At 37.0% G+C, this 24,095-nt stretch overlaps 1 protein-coding gene across 1 annotated transcript in view; it reads right to left on the reverse strand.

Annotated features, from left to right (window-relative positions):
* The window catches only part of PDE4D (phosphodiesterase 4D), a 354,668-nt gene extending 331,157 nt beyond the window's left edge, over positions 1 to 23,511 (reverse strand). The window contains exon 1 of the mRNA XM_036402843.2: positions 23,086 to 23,511. Within this exon, the coding sequence (XP_036258736.1) occupies positions 23,086 to 23,450 (365 nt within the window). The 5' untranslated portion in view covers positions 23,451 to 23,511. The remainder of the gene's footprint in view (positions 1 to 23,085) is intronic.
* Between the last annotated feature and the right edge of the window lie 584 nt (positions 23,512 to 24,095).

The following is a 24,095-nucleotide window of genomic DNA, read 5'->3' on the forward strand; positions in this document are numbered from 1 at the left end:
TCCAAGTTTGGATCTGCGTCTGTTTATTACTGCAAATTATACTTGTGTCATTGACTAGTATTTAATTAATTTTAGATGGGGTATAGGGATATTTAATTTTTTTAAGATGAAACACTTAAAAAAAAAAAGCCTGCATTCTTTCATGCACTATGTTTTGTAGTTGACATGAAATAACAATCTCCTTGAGGAAATTTGTGTTTACACATATGATTACACAAGTATAGATTTTTATGATAAATAATAAGAAATATTTTTCAAGTGTTCAGGATAAAAGGTATTCAGCTTGCATATGCAAAATATTACTATGCCCAATGTTCCTATTGTTCCCAAGGTAGTCCTTCAATGCTGAATAAATGTGAAAACAAATAATTCAACGGGATGCCTAAAGCAGCCAAGATTTCTATGGAAAAATCTGTCATCAGTCTTACACTACTGTGGCCATCATCTTCACCAGCTGTCTGATGATGAAATTTAAATTGAGAGTATATATGAATACAAAAATAACATTTTAGAGTTTTGAATATACAGATGTAAACAGATATACAGATATATACAATGATTTGACTATACAGACATGTAGAAGTACCAAAAATATTTGGTGAATAGAGTGAACTTTAATTCAAGGATGAGATACTTTGCACATATAAATATGGGTCAGCAATCTTTACACTACTAAAATGTTAATAACAAAGGCAGGCATTCCTATTGCCCATATATGCCCCTGTCCACACCACAGGCTGTAAGCTACAGTTGTGGCAAAACTATCATTAAAATGTACAAAGGCTATAAACAACAGAAAGTGAAACATTCAAAATTAATGTAAGAGAATATTATTGTGCCTTTATTCCTGGCTGCTGAAGCTCATATACTTTTTAATAATGTGAAAAGTTATCTAAAATTTGGCAGTATCTCCAAGTAATCATTTTCATGAAAAGCATTACAAACTTGTTTTTCATTGAGCTGGAAGAATAATTACTGTCAACAAAAAATGAAATGTTGTAGTGCACAACATGACCTTGTACGATAAAAGTGTTTCAAATGGCAATAAACACAGTCTGGGGAAATGTGATGGTGGTTTTGCTACATTATATCTGTGAGGGTTCTACTTATGTATAGTAATGACAAATTATCATTTCAATTTGTCCTGTCAGGTTCCTGTCAAACAAAAGGCAGGTTGAACACCAGGGATTACAATGAAAACTTCAGTAATATTGATCACACAAAGAAAAACAGTAATAAGCCACAGCTTTTTTCAGCCAGCTCTATTGTCCCAAGCCCACTAAAGTTTCATTAGAAGAACATCAAAATTATTAAATTGCACTGTTTCAACCATTTCAATATCTTTACCTCAATTCCACAAAACAAAAAAAAATCCAAGAACACACTTTGAATTAGAAAATGTATGTTCTTGGTAAAATGTCTTGATTATGTTTTTTTAGTGATGACCTATTGCATAGGTGTAACTAGATTACCTTTATTACAGTGCTGAAATATTACAGCTTTAAATGAAGAAAATACTAAAATGTTATATAGCCACTACTGAAAAAAAATTGTAGATTCACAACAATTACTCACTACAATTCTGTCTCTGTCTTCCTCAAAGATTTTCAGTTTCTTTTATGTACCTGTAGTCTTAACTTTTTGATATCTAACCTTGAATTTTATCATTGAAAACCTGGGTTTAATTTTACTATGTTCTAGATCACCCTGTAGGATTCTGCTGATACTTCATCTTCCTTACCATTTCAGTGTTTTCTTAATTTCATTTAAAAACTATCTGTCAGAGCCTTCTTTTACTCTCCAAACTCTGTTTACACAATAATAAATGATGTGACATCCTCCTAGAAATACTTACATTGGAGGTACTCTACCAGAAATCAGCTGAAATTAGTTTTTGACATTGTCAGGTAGGTCTTACTCAGTGTTATGCTGATTCTTCACTAGTTTAAATTAACTACATCAGAGAATTATATAGATAAAAGTCAAACAGCTCAAGCAATGGGAATAATAAAATGGGAAGAATTTGTTAGCCACCTTTATTATCTCATTTAAAAACAATATTAAATATATAAACATGAAAAGAAAAATTAAGAGGGTGGGTATATCATCAAGTATCGATCAAGATATGCTGCACATCACACAGAAGACTGTTAAAGAAAAAACTCACACAGGAGCATTTCTTCAAAGAGAGTAATCATCAACAAAGCTTTGCAAGGTAGTATTCTTCAATCTTTTGTATAGTGCAACATCACCTTAGCTGTCCATTTTGAAGTATCTCATCCTCTGAGTACTAAGATTTCTAAATTGCACTACAATAAAAGCATTATTTTAAATTAACCTGAACTACAAATTACAATTTGTGTTATCATTTCCACCAGACAGTATTCAGCATCCTTTCCCTTCTCTAGGGAAACACACAATCTCGAGTGCTTAAGGAAATATGAGTCATACAACAGGCTGTCTTCTAAAGAGCTGCACATATGAGTTTATTGTACAAAAATATTAGAATTTGGCGTTCTATAGACTTCTACCATTACATATACATTGTATCATCACTCTTTCATAGACCCTTAATATTAAATTCTAGAAATTTCCTATTACCTACATGATGGTACCCAAGGTACCAGGCAAAGTAACATTTTGATGAAAGCTATAAAAGGCCTGGGCAAAACCCACAGCTGTATCTCATTTCACTGTTCAGTATTTCACAGTTTTATGATATACCCTGCTATGGGATGTCTAGATCGACATGTAAGTCACAGGGCTTTCATTAGCCTTTCAATTTAGGTGGTAGAGCAGAATTTAAGCTAACTACCTAGTTAGAGAAGTAACCTCTGCCTCCAAAGGTGTCTTCCTCTGCAGTTGGAAACCTAGAAATTTTATCTTGGGAGACTTGCAGAATTTGGGTGGGGTTTTTTTTAAACAATATAGTAGGTAAATTGATTTTATAAAAAGCAAATCAATGAAATGCATACCAGTAAGTTAGGTACTTCCTCTCTACTCTTCAGACAGCACACCTTCTCCCTGCACTACATAGAATACCTCACACTAGCTATGACCATATCATTTGGCAAAACTACCAGCAAAACAGGGTAAGTGCTCTCTGCAAACACACAATTATAACTAGTTCACAACATTTTCTAATAAACATATCTTGTGACAAAAAACCAAACCAAAACAAAAAAAAAAGAAAAAAAAGAAAAAACCACAAAACCAAAAACATCAAAACCCCAAAAAACACAGGAGTATACACTGGATATTATAATATACTTAGATTTTGGAAAATGGCAACTCTTTTTAAAAGCTGTTCATCATCTTGGAAACTTTATCCTTTAATTAAGAGCACTTCAGAGTACACAGCTAAAGGAGGGGCTTTTATTGTCAATTCTACATTAAGTAGCAAGGAAGTGAAGAGTGACCATAGCTGACTATCAAACAACAAGGTATAATTCAGAAAACAAAACACATTCATAGATTGCAAAACTGTCCATTTACCTGCTTTTTGAAAGAAGTTCTGTCTTTCTCACAAAACTGGGGGAAAACACTGAGGAACAAATTCTCATCACCATATACAAATGGGACTGGACTTACAGTTTCATTCCTTATATGTAGAGCTATATATAAATTGAGTAATAGGTAACTTGCCATATAATAATATATAATAATTGAATAATAGATAGATTGACAGAACTTGTGTTTGATAGCTATTCTCTGGATAGATCTCTTTCATAGTCTCTAAGGTGAAACTTATAGACCTGATGCATGTTCCAGTGTTCTGTTTCCAGTTTCAGTTTCCACTTTATTTGTAGGAATTTCCACTGTAGGAATTCAAGTTTCAGATTCCAGTTTCAGTTTCCACTTTATTTGTAGGAATTCCCGTTTTATTAGAAAGTAATAAAGATTCCCCTCTTTCTTTCTCATCACTTTTTATTGCAAATAATGAAAGGAGGAATACAGAAAATCCCAAAATATCCCCAATTTACAAGAAATTAATTTTACAACTGTATTTATCAAACCTGTTATTTATACAGCAATGGCAAGAATAAATTATATATATGGAATTTGAGATTGATCCCTAAGGAAAATGTTGGTTTTTCTAGACTTCCTATTCAGTGAAAGTGTAGAATACTTATGTCTGTTAAACCAAATTCTCTATAAAGTGGCTACTGATTTACTTTATTTCAATTTCTTCCTAATATATTTTCTCATGTGCATAAATAATCTCCATTTTATTAAGGTGTCATAGACATAATTAATGTACATTGCTTAGTCTCAAGACATTTTGTATTTAATCTATTATTACTAAGTCTAAAATTTTCATTATGTTCTAAACAAAGAGACAGTAGAATGTCCCTGCTTCATGCAGAAACAGACAATGAAAGCAGTGCAATTACTCTTAATACTAACACAGAACAACGGTTTGTACAGACATTTAACTTACATTTACAACCTCTCTGTTGCTGGTCTTTTTATATTCTTTCAATAAATCATCAGAATCGCACATACACATGAGTGTTCATATAATACATATACATGTACCAGTATTATATATTCACATAAATATAAGAACATCAATATTAAACATGAATATTAAAAAACATTAATATTAAAAAAAAAACTTGCCAAGCCTGTCTACCCAAATATTATATATTTCAAAATTCACTCTATTGAAAATTATCTCAAGGATAAATACTTGTCCAAAATTTCTGACCTTTTTCATTTTTTCATTTGGAAGAATGCAGTACTTCTAATGGTGAATTAGATTTTATGTGCAGAACAAAGCCCATATGAACAGTACTATACAGAATTGCTATCAGGCATCCAAAGCCTAAATGAGTGTTATTTACCCATTGTATATAACTGTATTAATTAATTGCTGGGAATTAAGCTAATAGATAAGGCTTATACTGCCACTATCCCAGTACCAAATTGTTTTTAATCCTAACCTGACAGAAAATGTGGAGTATCTTATTCTTCAGTTGCAGTCTTTCCTCAACTATCATCTCCTCACACACCTACTAGGAAATTATTTTGTGTTAACTCTAAAAGGAACTTTTCTAGAGATTCATCTACACAAAACTTGAATATTATTTTGCACATCATTCCATTTTAGCTGGCAATCTTCATGCAAGTAATTTTTGAACCTTCAAAATGGGAGTTTTGTGAAGGCTTTATGAATAATTGAGGTACTTTTCAGGCTATAGCCTCTGTACAGTGTCCTAGAAAAATCTAGGTTTGTAATCCCACTTCATTGTAAATGAGTTACTTGCAGTTCTTTCCCAGTCAAGTGTAGGGAAATGCACTTTCTAATATCACTAAATTAAAATTTAAAAAATTATTAAATTGAAATAAATTATACTTCAATAAACTATATTATACTTGAAATAAATTCTACTTCAATAAGTTGAAATAAATATAAATATTATATAATTGAATTACAAATAGAAAAATAAATCTAAATGTTGCACAAATACCTAACACTTCTCAAAGTACCCCTGAAAAATCAAGTTTACAAATTTCCTCTAATTACTGTGATATTAATGTTTTCCAAGAAGGTCTAAAAGTGATGGTTTTGACAAAAAAAGTAGAGGATGTGCCATAATGTGACAAAATGTAGTGGGGTGGGAGTCTCATTGTAAAATGGTTGAGTGAGGTAGTTGAGGACAATCATCACCCACATGCTAGTGAAACAGCAGACCTTCCTGGCAAAATAAACACAGAGTTTCACTGGAATGCTGAACATGCTACAAAAATATCTGGAGCTATGTTTCTCTTTTACTGATAGATAAATTCTAGACATACTGGGAGACATCCCTCAGGGCTTTTTTTCACATTTCACTTACAAATAGATAACAGCATAAGTACCATTTCATATTTATCAAAAAATCATGCTATAGGATTCCTACCGAAATACATCATAAACCAAAAATATTTAGAAAAATAAATAGGAAATAAAAGGCATCAAGTACTAGAACATGCATATGACTCAGAGCCTATAGAATTCCCAAAATAAATCCATATGATGCACAAATCCTCTCTACAGGGTTGAGGTTAGATGGTGAAGGATGTTCCAGCCTGGAGGAGACTGAGGGGCGACCTCATTTTAGTTACAACTTCCTTGGGAGGAGAAGAGGAGGGGCAGGCACCCGTGACAGGACTGAGGCCAGTGAAATGGCCTGAAGTATTGTCAGGGGAGGTTTAGGAAAGGTTTCTTAATCCAGATGGTGGCTGGGCACTGGAACAGGCTCCCTAGGGAAGTGGTCACAGCACCAGCCTGACAGAGTTCAAGAAGTGTTTGGACAGTGCTCTCCAGCACATGGTGTGATACCTGAGGTGTCCTGCACAGGGCCAGAAGCTGAAGTCGAGGACCCTTTTGGGTCCACTCCAAGTCAGGCTATTCCATGATTCTATTTAACTAAACAGAACTGAACATAGTTGCCTAGGAGCATGAACACATTCTGTAACTGATACTTGCTCAAGACTGTTCTACGCAAGGCAATAGGTGCATACTGAAATGAAAAACTCTTTTTCCAAATCTCAAACTTTTCCTATCCATCTGCAAAGATACTAACATCCAGATTCTCATTAATTTATACCTACTTTATTCACATAGAATGCTGCTACAAAGTAAATTACCTAATCTCCTATTGTCTTTTCCCCCTTTCTACAGCATCAAATAGAAGGTGCTCCTTTCAAGGCTGGTCATTAGTTATTCCCTCCTTATCTACATCTTACTTCCTTTGTGAAAACTCCCACTTGCAAATCAGCTTAGGATATCAACTCACAATTAACACTTGTCAAGTTTTCAAAACAAGTTGGAAATGTTTTTCTTACAGCTAGTGAGAAATCCACCAGAGAGTAATTTGCTCAGCTAACACATTATTCTACACTAAGTGACTGCTTTTCCTTGATATTTGCAAAAATATTGATAATATTATATATGAATATGACTTCAAGTTATTAAGCCTGACCAGTAATCAATTCAGCATGGGATCAAGTACTGCAGATTTAATTTCAAACCATACATCCTGCCATACATTGATCCTATTCAGATGACAAGTAATATCCACTATTAGCATTTCGCAGAAAAAAATCCTCCAATATCAAAAGTAAGGGCTGACATCTGAAACAGCAAAAATATTAAAGTATTTTGAAATAAAAGCTACTTAAAATTAGCATCTGCACCACTTACAGTACACAGAAATTTTATTGGTGTTAAATTCTAATATTTTCCTGAAGGTCAGTCCATTAAGTTCCCTCTAAGTAATTCTTAAAAAGGTGATTTTATCTGATTCCACCACCTTCCTCTCACTCAGATACCTTTCTGTTTGTGCCAAGAGGCAAAAGTGCTCACAGATCATACAGAAATTCATAAATCTCAGAAGTGTTTATAAAACAGTGGAAGAAGAAATGTAAATTCATATAATTTAAAAGCTGTACAACTCAAGCACTGGAGAAAGCTTTCCTTCTGAGAATGAACATAATCAGAGGGTGATGCTTTTTTGGTATCATCAATATCGATGCAGCATCAATATATTGGTATTTTTCAATTACACTGTTTGGGTAAATACTAAAAACTGATTTATTGTGTTGATCCAATATTCCAAGACACTGCAGCTAAGATGTTTGTCTCCACAATTTTAAGTGACAAGAAGGTTTACCTATGGAAGGAAATCTTTTTGTGACACCTTGGAATTCTGATCTAGGCTAAGTTTCCCATAAGTACTGCCTCCTTTCCTTGCATCTGCAATCCATTCCATATACCTAAATTCTAGAATCTTTTGACTTATTACAGGACAGTTTGGAATGACTCACCACTCCATCTGAGGCTTCAATGCTACCAAAACCAAGGCAATAGTAGCCTAATAACAGATATAGAGAGGTTATAAATAACCACTTTTTTATTGAGTCAGTTTTGAAAGTAATACATGTTTTCTGGCTTCCAAAATTTGATATTGTGTCTCAATAAAAGAATGCTTCATATCACTTTGAATAACCAGCTACATTCTGTTCATGTAAAATTAAATTTATGCAATATATAAGGTACCAGAAATTGGGATTTTTTCCCAAGAAAATTGAGAAAAGTTTGTGCTAGCTTCAAAATGTAACACCTAATAATGTAAAAGACACAAAATATATCTTACATTTTTAAATTTCCACCTATGTAACATTTTTATTAATCAAAACATAAATTTAAATGGTTTTTATCAACAATATGTTTATTATACTAGCTGTCCTATATAGTAAATAAATTCTATATTTAGAATATATAAATATCATTAAATCTTCATTTATGTAGGCTAAATATATTTTTTTATCCATCACAGTTTATCCTAGCTCCTTTGGCTGGAACTCTGAAACTAATAGGGAAAAAACAGAGCTCATGACATTTGGAAGAAGGGATAGGCAATTCAAGAGCACTACAAAAACATCATGAGCTTATATGGAGAGAAAGCTAGAAAGGCCAAAGCCCAGCTAGCACCTAAGCTGGCTAGTGTAGAAAAGGACAACAAAAAATGTTTCTAAAAATGCATCAGCAACAAGAAGAGGACCAAGGAGAACTCCCAGCCTTGATTGGTGAAAAGGCTGAGGCACTTAAGGGCTTCTTTACCTCACTGTTTATTAGTAAGACTTGGTTCTTTGGGTACCCACCCTCTAAACTGAAGACAGGGACAGGAAGCTGGATGAAGCCCCCATAATCGAGGAGGAAATGGTCACCACCTCTTAGACCAGTCTGACCTGCTATGGGGCCAGATGGGATCCATGCAGGGATCCTGGAGGAGCCCGCAGAAGTGCTCACCAGGCCACATTCAAGCATTATTCACCTGGCATCCTGCTCAACTGGGCAGGTCCCAGTAGACTGAATGTTGGCAAACCTGATGCCCCTCTACAAGAAGGATCAGAAAGAGGACCTAGGGTACTACTGATCTCAGTCCAGGGAAAGTCAAGGACCAGATCATCTTGAATGTTACCCTACAGCAAGTGCAACCGAACAATCAAGGGGGTTGGGAACAGCCAGCATCAGTTCCATGGCAGGAAAGGCAGCTCCTGTTTGACCAACCTGATCTCATTCTACAACAAAGGAGACCTGCAGAATGGATGAGGGAGAGGTTGTGGATGTTGTCTGCCTGGCCTTCAGTAAAGCCTTTCACACCATTTCCTACAGTATCCTTCTCGAGAAACCAGCTGTTCAAGACTTGGATGGATCACTCTTTCCTAGGTTAAAAACTGTCTGGATGGCCAGGCCCAGAGAGTGGAGGTGAACAGACCTATACCCAGTTGGCAGCCAGTCACCATTGGTGCTCCCAAGGGGTCAGTATCAGGGCCAGTCCTGTGTAATGTCTTTATTGATCATCTGAACAAGGGGATTGAGTGTGGCCTCAGTTACTCTGCAGATGGCATGGGGTTGGGGCAGGACTGTTGATCTGCTGGAAGGCAGAGAGATCCGCAGAAGGATCTGGGCAGGCTGAATCAATGGGCCAAGGCCAATGGTGCAACATTCAACAAGGCCCAGTGCCAGGTCCTGCTCTTGAATTACAAAAACACCAAACACAGCACCACAGGTCTGGGGCAGCACAGCTGGAAATCTGCACAGTGGAAAAGGACCTGGGAATGCTGGTGACATCAGCTGAACATGAGCTAACTGCAGTGCTGTGTCCAGCTCTGGGCCCTCACTGCAAGAAGGACACTGAGGAGCTGGAGAGAGCCCAGAGAAGGGCAATCAAGCTGGGGCAGGGTCTGGAGCACAAGTGCAGTGAGGAGCAGCTGAGGGAGCTGGGGGTGTTTATCCTGGAGAAAAGGAGGTTCTGGAGTGACCTTATCACTCTCTACAGCTGCCTGAAAGGAGGCTGTGGCCAGGTGGGGATTGGCTTCTTCTCCTGGGTAGCAAGTGAGAGGACAAAAGGAAATGGTTTGGATATTAGTAGATAATTCTCCACCAAAAGCGTTGTCTAGCAATGTAACAGGCTGCCTAGGGAAGTGACTGAGTCACCATCTCTAGAGATTTTTAAAAGACATGCAGATGTGGCCCTTGGGGACACAGTTTATTGGTGGACTTGGCAGTGCTGGATTAGTAGTTGGACTCAACAATCTTAAGGGCCTTTTCCAATCTAAACAAATCTATGATAAAAACGCAACACTAAAAATTCTCTGGACTTAATCCAGTTCCTTTCAGATCCACCAAAATAGCATAATCACTGCATTAGATTTTATTAATGTGGATTTTAGGAATTACTGAAAAAGGAGTTATTTTAACTACAGTTTTCAGAAACACTTTTTAAATTTTATAACAGCATTATAGAAATGAAATTATCTTCTTTAAGATGTATAAAATTAAACTTAGGGTAAACCAAATTTAATAATATTTAAATAACAAAAAGAGACACTAAGTATGTTGAGGAAGATACAATCACAAGTAAAATTAAAGCTGAAAGATCCAGCTGGAAAATTAAGTATTTCAAAAGTAACTTATTTTTTAATCTCTGATACCATCCTTAATGTTAATACAATCCATGTCATAAACTAAAATAGCTATGTAAGTCCTAGAACAATTTCTTAGAAGCAAGGAAATGGGTATATGTTCAGTACACAATCAGTTAATCATCATTATTACCTATAATAACAGACAGAAAAGCAGAATTCAACATTTCCAAACTATTCAATATCAGTCAGTGTTTTATATGTTTTGATTTCTGCTCAAGACATGCAATTTTATATGTATATCATGGTAAGAACTTTGAAAACAGAACATTAATAGTACCTTAGTCTGTCTTTAAGCATATTTTTTCCTGCTGAGGCATACATATTCACAAACATATTCGATTTTCTTACAGAGTTTTCACATATGGGGTAAGAGTTGATCAGATGGACATATATCCTTTCTTACAGGCAAGAAACTACAACAGTGGGGATCAGATACCGAAGGACTTACACCTGTTGTGTCAAAGTCTTTGCACTTAGGAAACCAGCAAAAAGCACAGGATGCCCTGGCATCTTTATTTATATTTCTACTGAAAATGGGGTGTTCTACTTTAGAAGTTGCCACTCACTTTAAACATATTTTTTGCAAACAAGCTGTTCCAGGGCATTTTAAATAATTGCTTGCTAAGTTTGTAATACATTCAACTCTTCAGAACATGAAGTTCATACTGAGATATTCATAATTAATTTTCATTGATTATTTTAATTTAAAGTTGTGGAATTTTTTTCCATCTACAACAATAACCTTTTTTTTTTTTTCTGAGCTGCAAATTAGGGTAGAACTGGAGAATCAAAAATCTGTAAATAAATTTAAATAATTTAATAAATTAAACAAAAATTCACACTTCAGTACCTTTGAGCTGGAGTAAGAATGGAGGTAAATTGCTACTAGAATTCTTACTTGATACCCGGCATTTAAAACATGTGTTCAGTCCATCATATCAATCGCTAATGACTGTAAAACCTGCTGTCACAGAGCAGCATCCTGAAAAAGCATTCAGTTTCTTACTTGAATAAAACTATACAGCTAAAAAATGCTAGAACCATTTGAATTTTATCTTGGATAACTCTCTTTTGATTCTCCTTTTTTATTTGATGAGAAGAGCACACAAGTGATGAAGCTGGCTTTGCAATGTTAAGGCTCATATTAAACCAAAATCTTTTAGTTCTAACAGAAGCATTTTTCCTTAGAAATAAGTTTGTAAAGACAGCAATGCTCTGGGCACTCTTGGTCTTACCACCTCCCTGTTGAAAATTCTAAATGGACAAAGTTTACTGAAATTTGGACTTCAATTAGCTTATTACACATAGCTCTTGGAAGGGGAAGTAGTCGTGGAAGCAGAAGTATGTATTTTTCACTATCTGGCACGCAGTAAAAATGCATTACCTTAAACTTAATCCAAAGTATATAAAGCAAGAATATAAGTGACTAAGTTCTGTAATATGAAATAAATTGACATCTACTCAAGTGTAATTTTTCAGCTAATATCCAATTTATGTACCCATAAAAATTTTTGAATATCCTATATTTTGAGGACAGAAAATGCATGCATGTTTCAATCTGCTCATTAGTCTAATTTTCTGTATCAGCTTAATTTCCTAGCTCTTTCAGTTTTGTTACCATCATCTCAAACTAAGTTTTTTTCCCTGACCTGTATTTAAAATTACACATCACATTTCCTTACTCTTATTAAGGGCAGCTATAAATTTAACAAAAGATAGGTTCTTTAAATTTAGATAGAAACAACTATTTTAATTTGCATTATGGGCACCAAGGTTTTCTAAAGCAATACAAAAAATATTTGCCATATCTGATAATTTTCTTCTTCCTTGATCTAGTCATTAATTTTTCAACCACATTTATTCTCATTAAAATTTCTCATTAAAAGTTAAATAGGTCTAAAAAGATTTAATGCTCATTCTGGACAAGTGTATAGAGAACTTTTACAGTTGAAATGTTGCTGATATAATTTTGCTTCTGAGTGTGATCCATGTAAGGACTAGTCAGTTGTTTCCATTCATTGGATTATGCTATATTCCTACATTATTAAATAGACATAAGAATTTAATGATTAATAATTTAATTATTTTCTTTATATTTCACCCCAAGAAAAGAGGCACTTCAAGTTACTTCCTTAGATTGTTTCCTTTGAGCATGCATTTCTCAATTAAAAAAACCCAACCAAAACCAATATTTTATATTTATATAAAATGCACTTATATTACACTAACACTTCTACTACTGCTATAGCATCAATGTTTGCCTGCTATTTTAATAGGACTATCAAGTTCCAAGCTTTTCTTCTAGAGGTTTATAGACTACTGAATGTTGCATCAAAAGTTTTAGCAATCTAAGAGGGCTTCCTACAGACCCTATACTACATGTTACTTGATGTAAATAAAGCTGTTTTGATTATAGGCATTTTTCATGCTTCACAAGCTCAAAGTACTCGATATCTGTTTGGGGATTTGCAAGAACACAACTGGTAGAAACTGCAGAACTTCAGCATTAGGTACCAGTTTTATTAAAGAGCATTTCACATTACTGTGCATTAAAAACCATTTATGATAGACTACTTCCATGCTGTTGGGAAAAAAAATCATTCATCAAACTAGGGTAAATATATGAGCCATACCTTGCATAAAAAAAAATCTGTATAGGCCTCTGCTTCATGCACATCCAGCGCAGAGGTTTGAAACAGTTTTGGACATGTTACATAATGAAAGGAAAGGTATGGGTTAAAAATGGGAATGATGTAGAAGAAAGGAAGTACCAGATTAGACCACCAAAAATGGGGGGGGTGGGGGGGGAGGGGAATGAAAGAGAGAGAAAGAGAGAGAAAGAGAGAGAAAGAGAGAGAAAGAGAAAGAGAGAGAAAGAGAGAGAAAGAGAGAGAAAGAGAGAGAAAGAGAGAGAAAGAGAGAGAAAGAGAGAGAAAGAGAGAGAAAGAGAGAGAAAGAGAGAGAAAGAGAGAGAAAGAGAGAGACGGGGGAGAGAAAAAGAAATAGAGAGAGACAAAGAAGAAGAGAAAGCAAGAGAAAGCAAGAAAGCGAGCAAGAAAGAAAATATCTGCAACAGGTACAGCTGATTCTGCTATGAGCTCTCTTCCAGCTATGAAATCTCTCATCTTTAGGATTCTAAGCCAATAAATTGATGATATTTTTTGCCATCCAGTTTTAGAATTTCTATATAAAAGGTCTGCTATGCCCTTAACAAAAAGTTACTTTGAATATTGTACAGCCTTTCCAAAAGAAAAATACAATGCTAAGACAAAATCCTTCTTAAATCTGATAGTCTTCAGGAGATCAACACAGGAAACTAGCTTAGTTTTACTTTCCTGATGACATGTAAAGTTTCTGGCAGTATAAGGTGGGAGGAAAACTACTTTGCTCAGAACAATCTCCTGCCATACATCTAAACTGCTCTGTTGGCTACACTAGGAAAATTTATATTTTCCAGCTGGGCACCCTTCCTGTTACTGTTAGCAACAGTTAGTTATAGTCATTAAGCATGACTGTAAATTTATTTATTTCCTAAGGAAAGACAACAAATCACTACAGAGATAGACTGACAGAAGCCAGTGAGAACACTGGCCAAAAAAGGGTGAGACTTGCCAGACAATTTTAGTGAAGATTTAGTGGTAGGCTCTGTTTCCTCCTATCAATTTCTATCCAATATCTTTGTTTCTTAGTGTCCTCAGAGTGCTACTAGTTGTTAATGTTATCCATTTCTTTAGCATTTTTTTTAAGTCACGCTAAAGAAAATTAGAAATTCAGGCAAGCATTCCTTACTCACTGATGAAAATAATATAGATCTTAGTGAAATTTTTGTAATGTTAAATATCCCAGAGACATTTTTCTGCTCACACATGGGAAACCCTACAAACAATGTAAATATATAAAATGCCTATCTCAACTGTGAACTGGTTTTATTCTCAGCCAAGCACAGATTATGCCTAAAAATTCCTAGAACATTCCTGCATAGAGAAATTGACTTGTTGATAATCTAACGTTTGTAAGTAGAAAGAGGGAAATTATATGAGCATCAGTTCCTGGAGCACATATGTACATCCAGCCACCCTTTATCCTGTCATTGGATAGGACATTAGTAATGTTTTATTTTATGTTCACTCAAATGTTTGAGAGAGACAGAGGGAGAGAGAGAAGAGCACCCACAAGTGCATCCACAAAAAAGCACCTCAAATCTGTGGTATTTTTTATTCGATATTATAACAGTGAGTAAAACTGATCAACAGAATGTTTATCCTTCCTCCATTTACTTTCTCACTAGTAGCATGTCTTTTCACTTCTATAAAAATTCTGTTTCTTGAGAACCTAACTTTGCCTTGAAGTACTTGATGCTATTTCATTTCCTAAGTGGAGAGAAAAAAATAAATAAAAAAACAGAGGAAGTTTATGAGTTTAACCTAAAATTATGGGTGTAGAGGAAATAATTGAAAACGAAGATAAACAACTAATTACCTTTCCAAAACACAGGAAAGGTTATTTGAATAGCAGCTGCTCTGACTCTCATTACTTTTTATGATCATCTGATGTAAACAAGCACAAACGTGACTACATGCCAAAATACAGGTCTGAAAAACTGTAGTGATAACTGAGTGATGATCATCCAATGGTTTCTCAGTTCCAGAATCAGACATGAGATTTTCACCCCTCTGTTATAACATATCCTAGAAGAGTGGAAAATAAACATTTGCCTCATGAGCTCTGTATTTAATAAGAACTTATTATTAATTGAACCCCTCTAAATTTACAGAGTTGGACTTAATTCTCTGTGACTGAATTTGTTTTAGTTGTCTTTGTGTGTGTGTTCAAATATACACCCAATCATTCTTGGATGTTTTGAGGTTTTTATTACTCCCCTCATATATGACCAAGCACTCATTTTACACTACTACTTTTTTGTGTTAATAATGCTCTAAGACTTTGGTCCAGGAGGAACAACTAAACCAAGCTAAGCTCTTATCACATACATTTTGAATTTTCTAGTGACTTTCAAGTCCTTAAATATGGTAGATTTTTGCACTTTTTTTCCCCTCTAGGCTTCTCTTGTTGTGTGAGATAAGCTTATGAGAAGTTTTCTACACTGCACAGTCAAGAACAATTTCTTCCCAGGGAGGCCAAATTTTGAAACATCTTTTGGAAGAGCTTATAATGCCAATGGCAAAAAGAAAAAAGTAATTGGGGTTTCAAAACCCAGTTTGCAATCTTCAATTTTCATGGCATTGTGTCATGAAAACCAAAACCTTAGAATGGCATAACTGAAACCTCAGAAACTGGAGGTAACAGAAAGTCAAGCTCAGCAGTCAGAGCACAGGTTCAAGTATTGGACCAGAGATTTTTGAATGAAGTTTGGTTTTCATTGTTTTAATTTCTGGACTTAGAAGGGTGGATGGATGGGCCAGAGAAAACCATTCCCATCATGCTTATTTTTCCTGTCTGAAGCTGTATAGGCCTTAGATCACCTGGGCCAAGGCAAGAGGAACAAGCATGGAAATATTCATAACATCTCTGAGAGATATTAAAGTCCTCAACAAACTATTTGATTGGAAATCACAGTGGTATTTTCCTGTCTTTATTTCTCCTGAGTATTCTTGCAGCTGAACTCTCCCCATGAAATCAGAGAGATGTTACAGATCCCAGACAAGGAGCGAGTGAGGGGATAGTCTATGCAAACTAATCTACCAAAGGAATCAGTCATTCCTCTTGCTGTGTATGTAATAAATGGCATTGAAAACAACACTAAGAACACTACATTTCCCCGTAGACCTGTGAAATTGCTATTACACATTTGTAAGACTGCACCAAGGGAACTATGCTGCCTCCCTGATCAGAGAATGGATTCAAAGAAGATGGAGTGAGTCTCTTGGAAGTGCACAGTGATATCATGTGAAGCAAAAGATCCAAGTCAGAGCACAGCAAATTCTGACTAGATTGTGGAAAAGCGTTTTACCATGGAATAGTCAAATCCTGAAGTAGTTTGTCCAGAGATACTGTAGAACCTCCTTTCCTGGGAGTGTTCAAGACTGAACTGAACACTGCTCTGGGCAATCTGTTCTCAACAGACCCTCTTTGACCAATGGTTGGACCAAGTGACTTACAGAGGTCCTTTCCAACATAAATCATTCCATGATTCCATGATTGTAAAGTGCTATATATCCATAATTTCTCTTTGGCCCTTTCATATTTGCTTGCATGTGCGAAGTCACCTGAGCAGGTGAATTTGTCTTATTTATCATCAATGTGTGGTTATTTTTCTTTACTGGAAGATACTTTGCCTAAAAGATACTTTGCAACTTTGGCACAAATACTGTCATGTAACACTGTAATACAGACCTATTTAAAATAACTGAAAGTAGCCAGGCACATATGTGCGATGGCAGCCACATTACTAAGCTAAAGGGTTAGTTTGACATCTCCACAGCAGAGCACACTAAAACATTAGGAACACACAGGAGATAGGACAGATACCTCTGAAAAGAATTTGGAGAATGAACAATGTGGGACATGTCCTAGCTACCAACTGCTGTTAGTAATTGCTATTAGTAGACAGCTATTGCTTCCCTCCTGTAATCCTTGCTATATGTAACTTAGGGCCTTCAAGGCCCATCAAGGAAGAGATGCAGGTAACAGGATCAAAATAAACATTAACAGAATTTAAAATCTTATCTGCACATTTTCATTCCTACTATCAAATGTTACTGTCACCTTGTCACCTTTAAATACGCAGTCTAAACACACAATACTAAATTTAATTTCTAATTACTGAATCTAGTTTCTTTAGATTACAAGAAGAGCTTTGGATTTGATCCTGAGATGGTGGCAGATCCACTCTATTACCAAAAAAATCCTCTTGTTCTAAGAAATAACCTGTATTCTTGTTCATGAAAATAAAGCTAATCTCTTCTAGATCTGCTGAATACCTTATACTGACGATGGGGAAGGAACATTGACATTCTTCACATTGGCAAGGACCAACCTACTTTCAGATCACCCTGTCAACTGACACAGAGTGATGTTTGTCCAACACTCTTTTTCATTAAACCTTCGCCTTCCAGTAGCAAGAAATTCATTCTTGGACCTTGTCCATTGAGACAAACTATTTAGCAGTCAAATAGTATTGCCATGCTTTCTTGTATGTCCTCAGCTTCCTCTCACACTCATAGTTTTAACATGAATCTCACAGGTTCTCCTGCTAGCTCCAAAGTCTTCTCTAAAGAAAGTCTACAATGCAGTTAATATTACTTAACTCTGTTGAAGATGACTTTTAAAGAAAACTACTAAGGTTCTTTTAGTGTTTTACACAAAAGTTCCATCTAAATTACTCTTCAACTGCGCACCTCCTGTCTCCACATGTTTACAACATCAGCTGAGCACCACTGACCTGCACCATGAGCTTGTGTGTCCAATGGACATCTTCACTAATACTCAAATAATATTGCTATATTAACGCCTATTTAAAATATAGGAATATATAAAACAGTTATGTTAATAATTTTAAGTAGAACTTCATATAGCCACATCTTTTTAAAGAGTGTTTAAATCTTGATTATTCTCTGTTTGATTATGAAGAAATTGTCCTGTTAAATTATTAGGTGTATACTTACTAAATTAAGAAATCTGAACCATTCATTCTCAGCAACATTCATATTAAAATATATTTGAATATGTGAATTTTAAAAGCTCGTATTTTTACAAGTTCCAGCAGCATGAAAATTAATGCTACTCATATAGTTCAGGTCATACAACTCTTAACAATCAGAAAATGTAAGCCTTTCAAAACATGAAAATAACACACTTAACAGTCACTTATTTAAAATATTGACAACATGAGTTTCTTATTTCATTTATCTTGACATACAATTAAAAAGAACAGTAATTCAATAATGTTTACTAAGACATAAAATTTATTTGTGTCTCTGAAGTAGGGATACCATATGCCAATTATCTTAACATCTTGGGTGCTAGTACTCTGTAGTAGTAAACAAAGCAATAATACACTGCCAAACAAGTAAACAAAAAAATTCTAAATTAGAAACTGCTGCTAAATTCTGAGAGTGTTATTTATGGGCCTGTAAGTTAGAAAACACTCTTCTTCCTTTTCCTTTGTCTGTGTGGAAGTAGCTAAGATATAATAGATGAAGAGGAGCTTTCCAAACCAAGCAGGAGGAAGGAATGGGGCCTAGGATGGAAAGAGTGCATTTTATTGGAGAACCAAACAGATTTGCAAAGTAGCTACTCTTTTTATAGCTCCATATGTAGCTACAAAGCCCAAGAGTTAATCTATCTAAATTATTAGAGTGGTATACAATATCCCAGACTTCAGAAAGTTGAGACACTAATTCATAAACTTCCCTTCTTCTCCTAATAGAGAATAAAGCCTCTGGGCAACAGAAATATTATGCTGCATTCAATTTTGAGAGTTATTCTGGTTTATTAGCTATTATTGGGTGGTATAAGGACAAGATTGACACTTCAAGAAAAATAATACTTTAGAGCAATCTTCATATGTAAGCAATGCAGTAATGAATGCTACTTGGTCAGACCGGGTCCCATACATGAAATGGAAAGAGAGCAAGTAGATTTTTTTGACAGCAACTAATTTTAATGAAAGTAGTTTCTTAAACTTTTTTTCACTTATGAAATTAGTTTTTTAAACAGACAGCAATAGGGAACAAACACAAGGATTACTGGATTGTAAAACCTAGTGCTGCCTCCCCATTGCATGGATGTTTATCTTTAAGCACTGATGAAAATTTGTTTTTGTGAAATCCTAGGCCAAAACAACACTGGAGATAAAATTTACAGAGGACATATTGTAAAATAATAATTGCCTGGGAAACGTGACAAAAAGAAATTAGGAGACTAAGATTTATTTTAAGTATACAACATCCTGGGAAATTCCACGACTAGTGGAATTAAGACTGATGGTGTTTGTTCTCTAATTTTTTCAGTCTGAAATTTCAGTAGTGAAAAATAGAACATAGAAAGATGATATGGCAAGATGATTTGATTGACATATGACTAATGGACTTTAAAAATGCCCAGGTGGGGTTTTCTTTAAACAACTAGCCTGTGTATATAGACCACACAACAGTGCTAATTATGCGTGAAGAAGTACCTGAAATTTATGAAGATAACCACAGTAGCTTAATTTATTACACGGAGTATTTTGTGTTATTGACTAGAAAATTATTTGAGTAGTATTTATTTTTCAAAGTATTTATTTTTCAATTCCACGACTGCTATTTATTATTACATAGTTCTTTTTGTTCTGTGATCTAAAAATTCACTTTAGCATGAATCTGTAATTACCCTGTTTCTGTTTTTCTTTTACATAAGAGAAAATATTGTCAGAGAGAGATTAAATGACTTGCACAAGACCACACAGTAAACAACTGGCAAAAACCCCCGGATCACAGATCACAGATAATCACAATCATCTTCTTGACTATCCTGGTTTTTGTGCAGCTTTTGTGTATATGAATTAAAAACACTTACCTTCTAATTTAAAAATGCACGAATAATCTTGACTTTTATGCAAAATACATTAGTCGATGATCCTGACATATCCTTCTGTATAAAGAAATGCTGCTGTATTCCTTGAAGTCACTACAGCAGTGTTCTAAATAAGTTGAGTGCAAAGTTAGTGATGCTCATGAAGAGACAGAGAAAGCATTGGAGTGATTATAAGCAGTAGTTAGTATCACAAACTACAAGCACATAGTGTTTTTCAACTAATATAGTTTAGAATCTATGCTAGCTGATTTTGCCTTTTAAATGTAAATTCTCTTCAGTTTGAATAAAGATGTACTAGTCAGTTCTAACTCAAATTGTAACATATGTAATTTCTCCTTCTCATTTCTTTTGAAAAATACAACTGTTACATATTTTTAAGTTCTCTACCAAACTTAAAAGAGAAAATACTTCAATGTTGCATATTTGGTTTATTAAGTGTCCTTTATGGTTTTCATTGAGGTTTTCAGAAATGTGATATGTGTAGAGTGAAACAAAATAAATTCTGGAAAAACAATTACACGGATTTAATTTTTTGACATTTGAGACATCAGTGTATTATACTACCCCTATCTTTTGATGCATCTTCCATACTTTTATATGCAATTTTCCCCAGTTCTACACAGTTTTACCTACCATATTCAGAGTAATTTGAGGTCCTCTGAAATACAAGCTTGTCTCCTTACACCACAATAAATCCAAAGGAAAGAAATCCATTCAGGAATGTTCTTTTGAAAACAGTTCAAATAGGGGAGAAGTATAAAAATGTCTAAATACGAAAAGGGAACTGCAATACTTCTAAAAGGACAGGTGTCTGCCACAAAAATATTGGAGGTTTTTGCAAGTCACTGCTTTTACAAGAATAAGAAGATATTTTTCTTTGCTTTTTATGCAAAAAAGCGGGGGAAAGTAGCAATTGATGGAAACCTTGAAATGAAAGTCCTGGAAAGACCACCCTTTTTCTGATATTTCTTGAATATATTTGTAAAGCAATTTGTTACAGTTCACTTTGTGTTTCCATACTATAGTTGTTTGCTTCATTCAAGATGTTTTACTGCGAGACTTTATTCTAAGAAAGTCATTTGATGGTGAATTATATTGAACTTCTTTACTCTTCTTTGCTTTACTACTTCCAAAAGGGAAGCACATCTGAAGCATTTTTACTAACCCCATAAAATTAAAATAAAATTCAGTGACCTCAGTTAAGCAGCATGTCTTGTCAAAACAACATTTTTATGCTAATTGAATAGAAATAGAATGAAGAGTTAAAAAACAAAAATACTTTTCATATTGAAGTTTCATATTGAAACTTCAGATTGAAGTTTTAATTCCCATTTAAACAGCTGTCACGTGAATTGTAATTTAAAAATGGCCCTGAAATCCTAATAGAAGAAATAGTATGTGTACTCTCCCTTTCCACCTTGACTTAGTACCCCCTCAATAATTAATCACTTATGGAATAATGCTGAATATATTCAAGCCAACCATTATGATATATAAAAATTAAGCTGTTTTGCCATTACAAAACAGAAATTCTGCACTCAGTCTTAAAGGTCAAAAATACTAGACCCCTAGAGGGTTTTTTTTTTATATAAAAGAAACAGGAATGTATTGAAAAAAGCTTTAAATTGAACATTTGTTAATTTTTGAATCTTATTTTTTCTTTCCAATCTTACATGGTGAAAAATTTAACATCATTAACTTCAGACAAGAACGAGTTTACAGAAGGGATACAAATGCGCAGCAACAGAACAGCTGTGTGGAAATCAAAGATATTAAAAGACATATTTAAAGATTACTTATTTGAAAATATAGTTCTAGTTTACAATTGCTGGATCTCTTTTTATTTCTTAATCATATATGAAGTGGACATGAAGTTACTGTTAGGCAGAAATAGAGCTAACACTGCCAGAGTATATTCAAGTATGTCTTTTTCAGATTTATGGCCAAGGCTCCATAATAAAGAATGCGGTGTGCACCACAGAAACACACAAAGCAATCTTCATTGAGAAAGGATTCTATTATTTATTCATCAAGCATATCACGCTATAAAAATCTGATTATCCAAGAAATCAAAAATCTACAGAGTCCCTCAATATCAAGTATTGTCCCTCTGCCCACCATTCTCTCCATAAATCCTTTATTCACAATGTCTGCTTAAAATTCAAGTGCAAGCGTGTGTCTCTCTACTCAAAGGAAGTGGTTCCAGCTACTAAATATGAAGTCCGAATAATAAATTGGTTTTTCAGATTCAACATCTTTCTGATTTTGACAGAGAATTTTATTTTAAAACAGATGCCTGTTACAGCCGTCAAGGGTAAAATAGGCATTGGTAAGCTACACACTGAAAAATAAATCCACAGCTCATTTAAAGGGGAACAATAGACTAGTAGATGACGGAGTCCTCCCTCTGGCTAAGAAACCATTAGCCTATTTTCTCAACTAAGCCCATTCAAACTAACAGGACCCTAACCCTGGATTTGCCAGACTGTCTCCCACCCCCCAGAGCTCTCATTATTTTAACTTTGTGAAAACATCACACGAATTGCGTCCTTCCCGCTCGGCAGCAGCACTGAAGGTTCCCGGGGAGCGCGGGCAGCTCAGCGAGGAGGGGCAGCCGGGGAGGCAGCGGAGCGGCGCCGGGCTCAGAGAAACGCGGCCCCGCTGCCCGCCCCGCTCACGGCTCCGTGCCCGCACAGACGCCGTCCCGCTCCCACCCACGTGTTTCGTGGCCGCTTTTCCACCCACAGACAGGCGTGTACGGGACGACGCGGCGCCGCCCGTGCCCCGGTCACGCCCGCTTCAGGCGAGCCCTGACCGGGGGTTCCTTGCAGCGTCCCAGCCCGGGGTCCCCAGCACGGCTGCGCACCCCAAGCCCACCTCCCTTTCGGAGCCTCCGCAACCGTAGGTGCCCGTTCCTTATCCTTGCCGCCGGCGGAAGGCAGGCCGGTCGGACGGGGGTCCCGCGGTGCCCACCCCGCTGAATCCCGTCCCCGCGGCCGGGAGCGGCGCTCCTCCGCCGCACCCCCCACACGCGCGGCCGGAGCGCTGGGCCAAGCCCTCTCCTACCGTCTGAGTCCCTGGAAGGAGGAGGGCCAGGACATCCGCGATTTTTTCAAGCCGGGCCGGTGGCCGGTCTCCACGGCGTAGGAGGCGCGGTCCATGGCTTGGCAGTAGAGGTACCGCTCCGTGTCGGAGTAGCCGCGGTGCCTGACGCGAGCCCCGGCCAGGCAGCGGCCCCGCGACACGGGAGACGCCGGCGGCTGCCCGGAGTGCTGCTGGTGCTGGAGGAACTGGTGCTGTCGCAGCTGCGGTGGGTAGTGCTGATCTTGCCGCCACAGATGCTTCGGGGCTTTGAGACCCCCGCTACCGTCGTTGCCGCCGTCGCTGCCGCTGGGCATCGCGGACAAGCCGCTGCTGCTCTCCGCCTCCATGCTGCCGGCGGTCGGGCCGCGCCGGGCGGGCGTGCGGGCAGGGGCGGCGGCTGCCGCCTTCCTGAGGGCAGCGGCGAGGAAACTGTGCTGAAAAGTTGGACAGCTCCTGCCGCGCCACCCCTCGCCCGACTGTGGGAGCGGCTGGGGCAGCCGCGCCGCCGGCTCTTGACTGCTCCGCGGGAGGGGAGGCGGGGAGAGGGGGAGGAGGAGGAGGAGGAGAGGAGGGGCTGGCATCCCGCTCGGAAATATTTAAAGCCAGGCTGGAGCCCGGCCGATGGAGAGCAGACCCGACAGGGGGCGGTGGTTGGGTCAGAGAGCGCTGGGGGGGGGGGGGGGGGGGGGGGGGGGGTGCGGGTGCGGGTGCGGGAGGTGGGAAAATGCGCGATGAGGATGCCGACAGGGCGCGGGGATGGGAATGGGACCGGGAGTGAATGCGGAGGGGGTCAGTGCCGCTGATGCTGCAGCCCGCCCCTCCTGAGGCGCCCCTCTCCCTCCCTGAGGCCGTGGCTGCTGGCCGGACAGGACTCCCTCCAGAGGGACTCTCGCTGCCGGGCGACAGCAGGTGGCAAAGTTGCTCGCGCCCCTGTTCACCGAGAACTTTGAGGTGGGTTAAAAATGGGTTCTCGCTACTTAAAGTCCCCCTCC

This window comes from Molothrus ater, chromosome Z (genome assembly GCF_012460135.2).
Source record: "Molothrus ater isolate BHLD 08-10-18 breed brown headed cowbird chromosome Z, BPBGC_Mater_1.1, whole genome shotgun sequence".
Classification (NCBI taxonomy): domain Eukaryota; kingdom Metazoa; phylum Chordata; class Aves; order Passeriformes; family Icteridae; genus Molothrus; species Molothrus ater.